Genomic DNA, 14,404 nt, shown 5'->3' with positions numbered 1-14,404 from the left:
TATTTATGCCTACAACATACCATCAATTCCAGATTTTTAATTAAAGACTTGAATATTTAAAGCAGAACATTTAAAATATTCAATAGAAATATAGGAAAATATCCTTCTTGATGTTAGGATCAAAGTGCCTTGAATAAGATAGCCATAAAAGAAAAGGTTAAGAAATTAGATTACATTTAAATGAAGAACTCATTTTTATCAAAAGATACCATAATGAAAGTGAAGAGAGTTCTTACTACATGAATCTAATAACAATAAATTGAGAAAACTTATAGAAATTGTTCATAACTATAAAAAATAGCATACATATTATCAAAGAATAAGCCTACATACAAAATCCAGAGGGAACACTAATAAAACTAATTAAATACCTATATCTATCAGTTTTGATCTCACTATTTTAATGTCACATGTTAATTTTTTGTGCTAGTTGGAGATCAATAATATAAATTCGTGTTTTTTAATCAGTAAATAGATACTTTAATAATTGCCAAAGTCTCAAGTACATCATGATTTTCAGTGACACATTATATAGCGAAGATAGTAAGAAATCCAAGTCATAATAATCTCATTAACATGAACATGCTGACCCCTCCCACTCCACGCCATTGTGGCTGGAGGTCTTATAAATCTTGCTTTTAAACCTTTAAAAAAAAAAAAAACATTAACATGCTCAGTACCATTCAATAAACACTGAAGCTTGCTGGACACCAGATGTTGTAGAAAACACAAATAGTAGAGACATAGTCCCTACTCTTTAGGCCTATAATCTGGTTAGCAAGTACCAAATTACATATTCAGAGAAATAAGTCAAATTTCCATCTAAATTTTAAACCAATCTGCTTTTGTCCATCTTAGATATCTCTTAGTCACTAATATCTATTTTCTGGAGCTCTGTAATCTTTCCTAATGATCCTTTGCATTCATTTTATTTTGTCCCAACCTATTCACTATATTTGATATAATCCTTTTTGAAATTCAAGGGGACCACACATGAATTCTTTGCAAAAACTGACTCCAGATTCAGAAACACCAGGCACAGGGCTACAACCAGGAATTTGTATGAAAGTCTATACTGAACCTTCACTTAAATCTGCCTCCATACTCTGCAGTACGGGGAGAACAAGGATTCTTCTTTAGAGAAATAAGTCAGAATAACCCCAGATACTGACGTTTGGAGATTCCCCCAAAGGAAGTGCCAGCTTGCGAAAGCACATTTAAGTGAAGCCTAACAGAAGACGTGCAATCAGCTTTTTAGTGTCTGAGAAAAACAGAAGCTATTACATGCATAGACAACATGCCATGAAAAAAAGGAAATGTGAACAAGAAAAAGCTCCTTTAATTGTGAATTAAATATCACAATAATAGAAATAAATAATTCAGTAGAAAGAGTTGAAGATAAAGCTTTAAAAATCTCAGAAAATAGAAAATTAGACAAGCAAAGTAAGGGTTCCAACATATAGTAAAACAGGGATTTAGTTAAACTGCTTCAACAAATGCCTGGATAGTAAATAGCTTAGATTTTGCAGTCTAATTTCTGTCAACTATTCAATGCTGCCATGATCGTGTGAAAGCAGCCAAAGAAATATGAAAATAAATGGGACAAACGGATATGGGCTGTGAGAGAAGATGCAAAAGAATAAGTAATCAGGCCGGTGCCATGGCTCAATAGGCTAATCCTCCACCTAGCGGCGCTGGCACACCGGGTTCTAGTCCCGGTCGGGGCACCAGATTCTTTCCCGGTTGCCTCTCTTCCAGGCCAGCTCTCTGATGTGGCCTGGGAAGGCAGTGGAGGATGGCCCAAGTGCTTGGGCCCTGCACCCCATGGGAGACCAGGAGAAGCACCTGGCTCCTGCCTTCGGATCAGCGCAGTGCGCCAGCCGTGGCGGCCATTGGAGGCTGAACCAACGGCAAAAGGAAGACCTTTCTCTGTCGCTCTCTCTCACTATCCACTCTGTCAAAAAATAAATAAATAAATAAATAAATAATCAAAGAAAAGTTTAAGAAAATTTCCCAGAATCACATATGAATTTTTAGATTGAGAGAGTCTGACACAATGCATATTACTGTCAAATTTTAGAATACCAGGGATGAACAGATCATAAAAGCTCTTGAAGAGAAAAAAAAAAAAAAAAGGCCAAAGTTGTCACAAAGCAGGCAGGTTAAAAACCTGGCAGTTCCATTTCTGATCCAGCTCCCTGCTAACACACCTGTGAAAAGTAGTGGAAAATGATGCAAGTCCTTGGGCCCCTGCACCCATATATAGTATACCTAAAGCTCCTGTCTCCTGGCTTTGGACTGGCCCAGCTCTGGCCACTGCAGCCATTTGGTGAGTAAACAGCAGATGGAAGATACCTCTTTCTCTCTGTGTCTCTCCCTCTCTCTATAATCTCTGCCTTTCAAATAAATCTTAAAAAAAAAAAAAAAAAATGGGTCCTACCCTAATCAAAAGGTACCAGCTTTTTAAGAGCAACACACACACACACACACACACACACACACACAGGGTTAGGGTTTCTACACAAGTAGAAAGCCTTCAATATTGAAAAAGAATTCTCTCTCCACCCCCAAAGATTTATTTTATTTATTTGAAAGGTACAGTGACACAGAGAGTGAGAGACAGAGAGAGAAAGAGATTTTTCATCTGCTGGTTCACTCCCCAAATGGCCAAAGGCCGGAGCTGGGCCAGACCACGGCCAGGTATCGAGGCCTGCATCTGGGTCCCCCATGGTGGGGCAGGGTCTCAAATACTTGGGCCATCCTCTACTACTTTCCCAGGCATGTGAGCCGGAACTGGGTCAGAAGCGGAGCAGCCAGGACTCAGAACTGGCACCCCAATATGGGATGCCAGCATCATGATCAGCAGCTTAACCCTCTACACCATAATACCAGCCCTGAAAAAAGTTTTTTTAAAATAAACTTTTAATTTCAGAATAGTTTTAAATTTACAAAACAAAAATTGTGGAGTAGTATAGAACTCCCTTATACCCCACATCTCTTTCTTCATAAATAAAGATACCTTCTGTGTCTAAAAAAAAAAAGCCTTTATTTTCCTTTAACATGGGATAACCATTCTAATTGTGACAAATATATCATATTAATATGAGATGTTAATAACAGGAATAACAGGGAAGCTGGGTGTGGTTTATTAAATGTGACAACTATATCATACTGACATATATGCTTATGCAATATATTTAATATTTATATTATATAAATACATACATATACCTATATATGTGTGTGTATAATACACACACACACACACACACATATATATGTATATATATATATATATATTTGAGCCTTCATCTGCTTCCTTCTCAAGGTGCACATTAGCAGGAAGCTGGGTTAGAAGTGGAGGTGGAGCTATTTCCTAAGCACTAGGATGTAGGATGTAGGTGCCCCAAATGGCAGCTTAACTGCCACAATCCCTACCCCCAAATTTATTCTTCCTAAGAAAGCAAATAACTAACCAAGAATGTTTATAATGCATATTATGGACAGAAGACCAGTATCTTTCAAACTTTAAGGAGATAAGATATCAACACAATATATACAAGGAACAGGAACAGATAACTAACAAAAGCAATATTACTACCCAAGTTAAGTGTGGAAAAACTCTCACCCTTCAAAATAATGTTTAAAAATCCAGACTGAAGCAACAAAATAGTATTATTTTAACTACTAGTTAGCAAAAATATGAGAAGTGGGTAATACTACTATTAGTAAGGTTATTGGAAAATGCATTAATTGTGAGAATGTAAGTAGTATTATTTCTCAAGGAAAATTTTATATGTGAAACAAAACTTTAAAATATACCCATAATTTTGTTTCAACAATTCCTGCTAAAAATGCAACCTTAAGGAAAGAGTAAGAAATATATATAAAAGTATTCAGCTGTGAAGATATTTTTGTAGCAAAATTTTCTAAAGGCTGTCTTTTTCATGTTAATTTACCAGAAACACTATAATAGCCTTACCTGAACTGTACGCCCCGCATTGATATGTTCTTCGTGCAACTTGTCCCAGATTCTGCACCTTTGATACTACACAAAAGAAGACAGGGAAAAGTATTGAATTTTTTCATCACAAAAGGGTTTTTTTTCCAATAATCAAAAAAATCAGCAGTCACCTACCCAAAATTAAATAGAACAGCTACATAACATAGTGATTTAGTAGTGATAGTTAACTTTCCAATGACCACAAAAGTAGGATATTTTCAAGAATATTACATGCAAAATTCTGGAAATAGTAAAACGAATAATCAAAACAATGCAATGTATTTGGGTTACTTTATTTTGCTAAAAAAATAATATTGCAAACTCTCTAGAGATTGAAAATATAAATTAAAGAATGAGAATGTAAGGATGTAAAAAACAAGATTAATAGTATTCATAAGATTTTCTAATTATATATGACAAATTACAAACATTTGTCAATGACAGGGTAAGTACTGAAAAACTGTAATCTGAATTTGGAAAAAATGACACTGCAGACTAGAAAGTAAATAAAATGAGACTAAGTTGTTAATATATGTTTCATTTTTTTTACCAAGGCAAAATTTAGCTTTCAGAGTATTGTCCAAAAATTTTATGAGCATAATAATGGAATTTTTTTCATTTGACAGGAATCATAAGAAAATGTGATAACATTATAGCAGAGCATTTATAGAAAATGTAAACATCAGCATCACATATCATATTATCTCTGGCTGAAATTAAAAATCCAAATAATAAAAATGTCAGCAGATGTGAATAATGACATCACACATATTTTTGATATACTATGTACCAAAATAAAATCAATCTGAAATAATTTGAAAGGATATAATATGGAAATGCCCCATATATGCATGAGAGATAGGATGAATTATAAGTGGAGAGTGCTGAAAAAAAATCTCTAGGGTATTCTTTTTTTTTTTTTTTTTTTTTTTTTTGACAGGCAGAGTGGACAGTGAGAGAGACAGAGAGAAAGGTCTTACTTTTCCATTGGTTCACCCTCCAATGGCCGCTACGGCCGGTGTGCTGCAGCCAGCGCACCGCGCTGATCCGAAGGCAGGAGCCAGGTGCTTCTCCTGGTCTCCCATGGGGTGCAGGGCCCAAGCACTTGGGCCATCCTCCAGTGCACTCCCTGGCCACAGCAGAGAGCTGGCCTGGAAAAGGGGCAACCGGGACAGAATCCGGCGCCCTGACCGGGACTAGAACCCGGTGTGCCGGCGCCACAAGGCAGAGGATTAGCCTAGTGAGCCACAGCGCCAGCCTAGAAAAATATATTTATCAAACATAAAAATTAAAACCACTATCAAACCACTTTTATTTATAGGAACAATTGAATTGATGCCATCATATCCAAAATGAATGCTCTTTAGATAGCTGTAACATTAATAAAAATTTGAAAATGAAAATCATGGTATTTTAAGAAAAATCAACATTAAAGAAACAGACTAAGAATCGATGGAGATCAATGCTGCTGAATTTATTAGCAGAGTGACAGAGAGGAAACTGGCATGGAGAAGAGATGACACTGAGAGAAGAGGGTGCTAAAAGAGAACTGCAGAGATTTCCAGGGTTTTTCTTTTAAGCCTCCAACTAAGTACTGATCAGCACTTTCATATGAAGAAACCACCTGGTCAGAAAAAGAACCACTGAAAAACAAGTGGAATAATCCCTGAAGATCACACAGAGCCAAAACAGTTCAGGTGACCACAATCAAAGTGGAAAACTTTACAATACAATCACAGGTAGAATATCCAAAGTATTGTGCAGAAAAATCAGCCGTGGGGGCCGGAGATATGGCATAGTGGGATAAGCTGCTGCCTGCAGTGCCAGCATCTCATATGGGCACCAGTTTGAGTCCGGCTGCTCCACTTCTGATCCAGCTTTCTGCTATGGCCTGGGAAAGCAGCAGATGATGGCCCAAGTCCTTAGGCCCCTGCACCCGTGTGGGAGACCCCGAAGAAGCTCCTGGCTCCTGGCTTCAAATAGACTCAGCTCCAACCATTGTGGCCATTTGGGGAGTGGACCAGTGGATAGAAGATCTCTCTCCCTTTCCCTCTGCCTTTGCCTCTCTGTAACTCTGCCTTTCAAATAAAATTAAATAAATCTTTTTTAAAAAGAAAAAAATAATCAGCTGTGAACTAAAGGTTGTTTTGATCCTACACAAGAAAGCATAAAGAAAGCTTCAAGAGAATCAAACTATCCCCAAGAAACTGTGCTAAGATAAAGCTAAAAATATTTAAATAGAAAATTAATATAAAAGTATTCAAGGGGCCAGCCTTGTGGCATAGTGGCACCTATAATGCCAGCATCCCATGCCACTTCGAGTATCAGCTGCTCTACTTCCGATCCAGCTCCCTGATAATGCCCTGTGAAAAGCAATGGAAGATGGCCCAAGTGCTTGTCCCTCCCATATGGGAGACCTGGATGAAGCTCCTGGCTCCTGACTGGCTCAGTCCAGCCCCAGACATTGGGGCCAGCTGTCTCTCCCTCTCTCTCTGTAACTTAGACATTGAAATAAATAAATAAATCTTTTTTTACAAAATGTACTCAAAAAAACTCAGCACCTAGCAAAGTAGTTTCACAATGTCTGGCATATAATAAGCAATTATCATGTATGCAAAAAAGTGAAATGATCTGCATTGCAAAAAAATCAATCAATAGAAACAGAGCAAGATATGATAAAGATTATGGGTTTAATAAATAAAGGATATTAAAAAGCCATGTTGTGGCCAGCGCCGGGGCTCACTAGGCTAATCCTCTGCCTTGCGGTGCTGGCACACCGGGTTCTAGTCCCGGTCGGGGCGCCGGATTCTGTCCCGGTTGCCCCTCTTCCAGGCCAGCTCTCTGCTGTGGCCAGGGAGTGCACTGGAGGATGGCCCAAGTGCTTGGGCCCTGCACCCCATGGGAGACCAGGATAAGTGCCTGGCTCCTGGCTTCGGATCAGCGCGGGCGCCGGACGCAGCGCACCAGCGGCGGCGGCCATTGGAGGGTGAACCAACGGCAAAAGGAAGACCTTTCTCTCTCTCTCTCTCTCTCACTGTCCACTCTGCCTGTCAAAAAAAAAAAAAATAAATAATAAGCCATGTTGTACTCAATATATTCATGAAGACAGAAAAAAAATTAGTATACTACGAAACATACATGCTTACTATTGTTAAAATTTATTATTCGATAGGTAGAGAGCCAGGTTTGGAGAGGGGAGAGCAGGGAGAGAAAGAGATAATGCTCCTATCTGCTGGTTCATTCCCTAAATGCCTGCAATGGCTGGGGCTGGTCCAAGGCTGAACCTGGGCACTTAGAATGCAAGCTAGGCCTCACACATGAGTGGCAGGAACCCAACTATTCGAGCCATCATCACTGCCTTCTAGGACCTGCACTGGCAGGAAGTGGGGTTAGGAGTTGGAGCCAGGAATCGAACCCATGTTTTCTGATATGGTATGTGGGTGTTTTAATGTGCTAAATATCTACTCTACAAGATACTCTACAATATTAAATTCATAGAGTGAGAAAAGAGGAGCTGGAATGAAAAGTGCATTGGATGTGATTATTAGCACATAAGACAATGCAGAAGAAAGGATTAGTAAAGACAAAGCAATAGAAATGATACAGAATGAAACACACAGAAAAACAGATTGAAAATAAATAACATCAATGAGTCATGGACTAAACAAAAATAACATAGTATACAAAATATTAGACTTGCTAATGGACAGGAGAGAGGAGCCTGGAAAAAATTGAAAAAAAATTAATGGTCCAAGTTTTTCCAAATTTGATAAAAATGATAAATCTATAGATCCAAGAAGTTCAAAGAACAAGAAAAGTGAAGAAAACTATGTTAACATGCATCATAATCTCCTGATACCCACGTAGGAGACCTGGATAAAACTCCTAGCCCCTGGCTTTAGCCTGACCCAGCCCTGGCCTGGGGAGTGAATCAGCAGATGAAAGATCTCTCAATCTCTCTTTCTCTCTAACTCCAATTGTCAAATAAATAAATAAATAAATATTTGAGGAAAAAAGTAAATAAAAAGAATTACTTAAAATAATTAACAAAAAAATCTTAAAGCAGCTAGAGCAGATGGTGTTTGGCCTAGCAATTAAGATACTTGCATTGCATACTGGGGTATCTGGATTCAATACCTGGCTCTGACTGTGGTGGAGCCTGGGATAGTAGCAGTGATGGTTCAAGTGACTGGGTTCTGCCATGCACAGGGGAAACCTGGATTGAGTTCTGTCGCTCCCCCTCTTCACGGAGGAACGACACAGGACCCTGCGCTGTTCTTTTGTCTGCTCGGCCCTCCCCGGGTTTGCTGCTGGTTCTTCCCGGGTTGGCTACCAACCCTTCCACCTCCGTGGAAGGGCGGTTCCCCCTGGCCACTTTCCCCACTTCCGTGGGGGAGCGGCACACCGCCGGCCGGCTCTCTCGGGGGCTGCACAGGTGTTCCTTCAGATAGATGTTCCTGATGCATGTTGTCTCTCTCCTCCTTTATAGTCCTCTTCCACCAATCCCAACTCGGCTGCCCACACGCCGAGTACGCTGCTCTCCTCCAATCAGGAGCAGGTCCTACAGTTTATTGGTTGAACTGGAGCCAGCTGTGTAGAAGCTGTTACTCCCTTCTCAGCGCCATATTGTGGGAGAGCAGATGCATAGAATAAGTCTTAATTCCAGTAACAGTCTAGTCCGAGTTGCTCCCCACAAGTTCCTTACTCCTGACTTTGGCCCAGGCCGATGTCAGCCATTATGGGCATTTGGAGGTGAACCAGCAGATGGGAATGCTCTCTGTTTCTCTGACTCTTAAATTAAAAAAAATTAATTATTTTTAAATAATTATTTTTAAAAAGCAACCAGAAGGAAAATATATAAATGTATATGTTATACACACAGACACACACACACATATAAAGTACAGCAGAACAAAGATAATGATACAAGGTTTTTTCTGAGAAACAGTGCAAGCTAGAAGACAGTGGAACAATATCCTGAAAGTATCATAAAACAACAGAAAAGTCAAGCTAGAATTTCATATGTAGAAAAATATTTTTAAATTAAGGCAAAATAAAGACTCTTTTTCAAAAAAGATGATAGAATTCATCACCAGTGGATAAGTAGTTAAATTCCTGCCAGCCAAGTGGCTTGTATCCCTAGCTTCCAACTTTGGCCTCAGCCCAGTCCCAGACACTGCAAACATTTGGGGAATGAACCTATGAACGGGAGCTCTTTCTGTTTGTCTGTCTTCCTCTACCCTCTAACTCTCACACAAATAATTAAAAAAAATTTTAAAAGGAAAATTATGGTATATTTCCAGCTGGTAAGAAAATAATACCCCACAAGGTATGGTTCAGCACAAAGAAATGAAGAAAGAGCTCTGAAAATAGTAAATATACAAGTAAATATAGAATTTATTTTTCCCATATTTTAAATCTCTTTGAAAGGTAACAGCTATTTATTAAGGGTTTAATATGATATATAGAAGTAAAATGTGTAGTAAGAGTATAAAGACCTCCTGTATATTGTTAAAAAGAGTCTTAGGTAGGAAGTGATACATAAAACAATATGGGGCAATATAGTTCTGTAAGGTTTAGATAAAGCCATTAGGCAACAAAAAGAAATCAAAGGGATACAAATTGGAAAGGAGGAAATCAAATGATCCCGTTTGCAGATGACATAATACTATATATATGATAACCAAGACTCTACTAACAGATTATTGAAACTCATAAGATAGCTGGTAAAGTTGCAGGATATAAAATTAACACACAGGGGCCGGTGCTGTGGTGTAGCAAGTAAAGCCACCACCTGCAGTGCTGGCATCCCATATGGGCACCAGTTTGAGACCCAGCTATTCCACTTCCAATCCAGCACTCTACTATGGCCTGGGAAAGCAGGAGAAGATGGCCCAAGTCCTTGGGCCCCTGCACCCGCATAGGAAGACCTGAAGGAAGCCCCTGGCTCCTGGCTTCCGATCAGTCAAGCTCTGACCATTGCAGCCATTTGAGGAGTAAATCAGTGGATGTGGATGGAAGACTCTCTCTCTCTCTCTCTCTCTCTCTCTCTCTCTCTCTCTCCTCTTCTCTCCCCCTCTCTGTGTAACTTTGACTCTCAAATAAATAAATCTTAAAAAAAATTAACACACAAAAAGTAATAGCTTTTATATACACACAAAATTTCATGGCTGAGTAAGAACTTGTAAAATCAGACCCATGCACAATAGCTACAAAAAAATTAAATAACTTGGAATAACTTTAACCAATGGAGTGAAAGATTTCTAGGATAAAAATTATGAAACATTAAAGAAAGAAATAGAAGACATAAAAAATGAAAAAATCTTCCATGTTCATGAATTGAAAGAATTAATATCAGTAAGTCCATACAACCAAAAGCAATTTACATATTCAACGTGATCCCAATCTAAGCACCAATGACATTCTTCTCAGATCTAGAAAAAAAATGCTTCTAAAATTCATATGGACCCTCAAGGGACTATGGATAGCTAAAATGATCTTAAGCAATAAAAACAAAGTTGGAGGCATCACAATACTAGATTTCAAGACATACTACAAGGCAGTTATGGTCAAAATAGGCTGGTACTGGCATAGAAATAGACATGTAGACCAACAGAACAAAACAGAATCCCCAGAAATCAACCCACACATCTAAAACCAATTAATCTTTGACAAAGGAGGTAAAATCTATCCCTGGAGAAAGGACAGACTCTTCAACAAAGGGTACTGGGAAAACTGGATCTCTGCATGCAGAAGTTTGAAACAAGATCCCTACCTTAAACTACACAAAAATCAACTCAAAATGTATCAAAGATATAAATCTATGACCTGATACCAAAAAATTACTAGAGGAGAACATGGGAGAAACTCTGCAAGACATTGGCATAAACAAAGACTTCTTGGAAAAGACCCCAGGACACAGGCAATCAAAGCAAAAACAGACAAATGGGATTACATCAAGCTAAGAAGCTTCTGCACAGCAAAGGAAACTGTCAGCAAAGTGAAGAGGCAGCCAACAGAATGGGGGAAAATATTTGCAAACTATGAAACTGATAAAGGACTAATATCCAGAATCTATTAAGAGCTCAAGATACTCAACAACAACAAAACAAACAAACCAGTAAAGAAATAGGTAAAGGACTTGAACAGGCATTTTTCAAAAGATGAAATGCAAATGACAAATAGACACATGAAAAAATGCTCAGGATGACTAGATGTCAGGGAAATGCAAATCAAAACCACAATGAGGTTTTACCTCACCCCAGTTAGAATGGTTCTCATACAGAAATCAAAACACAGTAAATGCTTGTGAGGATGTGGGGAAAAAGATTCTCTTATCCACAATTGGTGGGAATGCAAACTAATACAGCCATTGTGGAAGACAATATGGAGATATCTCAGAAAGCTTAAAATAGATCCATCGTATGAACCAGCCATCCCACTCCTGGGAATTTATCCAAATGATATAAAATCAGCATATGAAACAATTTTCTGTACCCTATGTTTAGTACAGCTCAATTCACAGTAACTAAGATTTGGAAATCAACCCAAATGTTCATCAATTGATGACTGGATATAGAAAATGTGGTACATACACACAATGGAATATTACCGAGATATAAAAAAGAATGAAATTCTGTCTTTTGCAACAAAATGGCAACTGGATATATAACCATTATATATAACTGGATATATAACCATTATACTTAGTAAAATAAGCCAGTGCAAAAGGGACAAATACCATATGTTTTCCTGGATCTGTGGTAACTAATAGAGTACAAAAGAATGTAATACATAATTATTTGCATTGCAATCTGCATACAATTATTCCTATGCATAAACTCTTGAGAGGAAATGGGTTAAAACCCAAATGAACTCAGTTATTATCTTGTAACCACACAGGAAATATTTAGATCTTACATTGTCATTGGTTCTATTTCATTGAAAGAAATTATTTATGACTAGTTGACAAAAAAAACTGTATATGAGTGAAATGGTCATTTATACATTGAATTATTATTTATAGCTATTGTCTATTTCCAACTAAACTGGGGTCTTTTTTGCTTTTTACTTGTTAAACTTGTTATTTGGTGAAGTATAAAGCCTTTTTATTGTAATGTAAGTGTAAAAAATGTTATCTCAAATACTAAAAAAAAGAAAGGTAGAAGGAGTAAAGGAATATCATTATGTTCTTGGCTTGTACATACAAATCATACTGATATGTTAAAAATAATTAAAATTAAAATTAAAATAAAAAGAGAATAAATCAATATGGGATGGTAGCCTGTGATAAGTTAAAGATGTAAGCTGAACTGTAAAGTAACCACCAAAAAATTAAAAATTAAAAACTAAGTAGTACACTGAAAATATAGGAAAAAAGAAAAAAGAATCATAAAATATCTAAATAATATAAAAGAAGTAGAAAAAGAAAAGAACAAAGGATACATGTGACAAATAGTCAAAAACAGCAAGATGATCGATTTAAAACAATCATTTGACAAAATTGAATACTTACTCATTGCAAAAACCCTTGACAAGCTAAAAATATCAGTTAACTTCCTCAGTCTAATAGAGCTTCTACAAGAACCCTACAGTTAATATAACTGGTGGTTAAAAAAAGTTCCTGAATATTGGAAAGAAAACATTAGATGAGATCTTATCTCAGCACTTCCATTTAACATAATGGAGGCATTTGGCCAGTGAGATACAGTTTTTAAGAGAAAGAAGGGGCCGGCACCATGGCTCACTAGGCTAATCCTCCACCTGTGGCGCTGGCACCCAGGGCTCTAGTCCCAGTTGTGGCGCCAGATTCTGTTCTGGTTGCTCCTCTTTCAATCCAGCTCTCTGCTGTGGCCCGGAAAGGCAGTGGAGGATGGCCCAAATGCTTGGGCCCTACACCCACATGGGAGACCAGGAGGAAGTGCCTGGCTCCTGGCTTCAGATCGGTGCAGTGCGCTGGCTGTAGCAGCCATCTGGGGGGTGCACCAATGGAAGGAAGACCTTTCTCTCTGTCTCTCTCTCTCACTAACTCTGCCTGTCAATAAAATAAAATAAAATAAAATAAAATAAAATAAAAATAAGAAAGCACTGTTTAGTTTACAAAAAAAAAAGAGAGAGAGAGAGAGAGAGAGAAAGAAGGAAAGAAGAAAGGGGGCAGGAAGGGAGAATGAGTGGGCAGAGACTAAAAGGGAAGAAATAAAATAGCTCCTCTTCACAGATTACATGATTGTCTACACAGAATACATCCAAAAATCTGCAGAAAAGCTACATAACATTAACTGGCCCAGTGATTACAGGCCATAAACTGAGGGCTATTAATATTGAAGAAAAATAATAATAATATATATCCCATAGGGAAGTAAGAGTAATTCAACTCACTAGGCCCCAAATATCAAAAATATAAAACCATCAACAAATATCAAGCATATGTTCCATAAATGTTCTGAATCAAATGCACTGGAAACTATTAACTGGTGGTGGCAGTGTTAAATGCCTAGGTAGACTTACTTGTTACACACTCCACTTTCAAGTATCAACCTTGCATATAGGGCTTCTTCATATAATTAATTGTCCTAAAGTTATTAAAAATCTCATAAGATTTTAACTTTACCAGTACAACTATCTAAGATTATTGACATCTGCAGCTTTCTTATGAATGGATAAAGTATGAATATTAAATCTGTGAATCTTGGTGCTTATTGCACAATGCTGTGTCAAGACACAGTATTTAGGGACAGTACTGTAGTGTAGTGGGTAAAGACGCTGGTTCGAGTCCCAGCTGCTCCACTTCCAATCCAGCTCTCTGCTATGGCCTGGGAAGACAGTAGAAGATGACCCAAGTCCATGAGGCCCTGCACCCACATAGGAGACCAAGAAGCTCCTGGCTCCTGGCTTCAGATCAGCCCAGCTCCAGCCACTGTAGCCATTTGGGAAGTGAACCAGCAAAGAGAAGACACTCTCTATCTCTCTCTCTCTCTCCCTCCCTCCCTCCCTCCCTCTGCATCTCTGTAATTCTGCCTTTCAAATAAATAAATATATCTTTAAAAACACAGAAATAAAATAAAAAGATGGAGTGTTTATGTTTGTGATTACATCAATCAGATAATGTTCCATAGGGAGTAACTGAGCTGGGATTTGAACAATAAGTATTATTTGAAGGGTAACAAATGAATGATTATAGGTAGACATTGTTAATAGATTTAAGAGAGAAACTAAAACTAATGAACTCCACATTTTTTCTGCCTTCTTTATTGAGGAAAATTATCTTCAAAGTGATTAAGAAAAAAATTAAAAACAAGAAATAAGAACAAATCTAGACACTTCAAGTGAACTCATGTAAAGAGGCCAGGAAAATTACATGAGTGAACCAAGACTTTGCAAATATGATCACAGAAATACTTC

General features: G+C 37.9%; 1 protein-coding gene across 6 annotated transcripts in view; it reads right to left on the bottom strand.

The window, feature by feature from the left end:
* The window catches only part of STX17 (syntaxin 17), a 95,529-nt gene that overhangs the window by 60,855 nt on the left and 20,270 nt on the right, over positions 1 to 14,404 (bottom strand). For all 6 annotated transcript variants that reach the window (XR_007923542.3, XR_016211180.1, XM_002707946.6 and 3 more), the window contains exon 3: positions 3,983 to 4,048. Coding sequence is in view for 4 of the 6 variants with exons in the window: in XM_002707946.6 (XP_002707992.4) it covers positions 3,983 to 4,048 (66 nt within the window). In the remaining 2 variants the exon portion in view is untranslated. The remainder of the gene's footprint in view (positions 1 to 3,982; positions 4,049 to 14,404) is intronic.

The sequence above is a fragment of the Oryctolagus cuniculus genome, chromosome 1 (assembly GCF_051225735.1).
Source record: "Oryctolagus cuniculus isolate XC-2025 breed Fujian yellow rabbit chromosome 1, ASM5122573v1, whole genome shotgun sequence".
Lineage (NCBI taxonomy): Eukaryota > Metazoa > Chordata > Mammalia > Lagomorpha > Leporidae > Oryctolagus > Oryctolagus cuniculus.
Note: the sequence above shows the minus strand (reverse complement) of the source record. Positions and strands in the feature narration are given on the sequence as shown.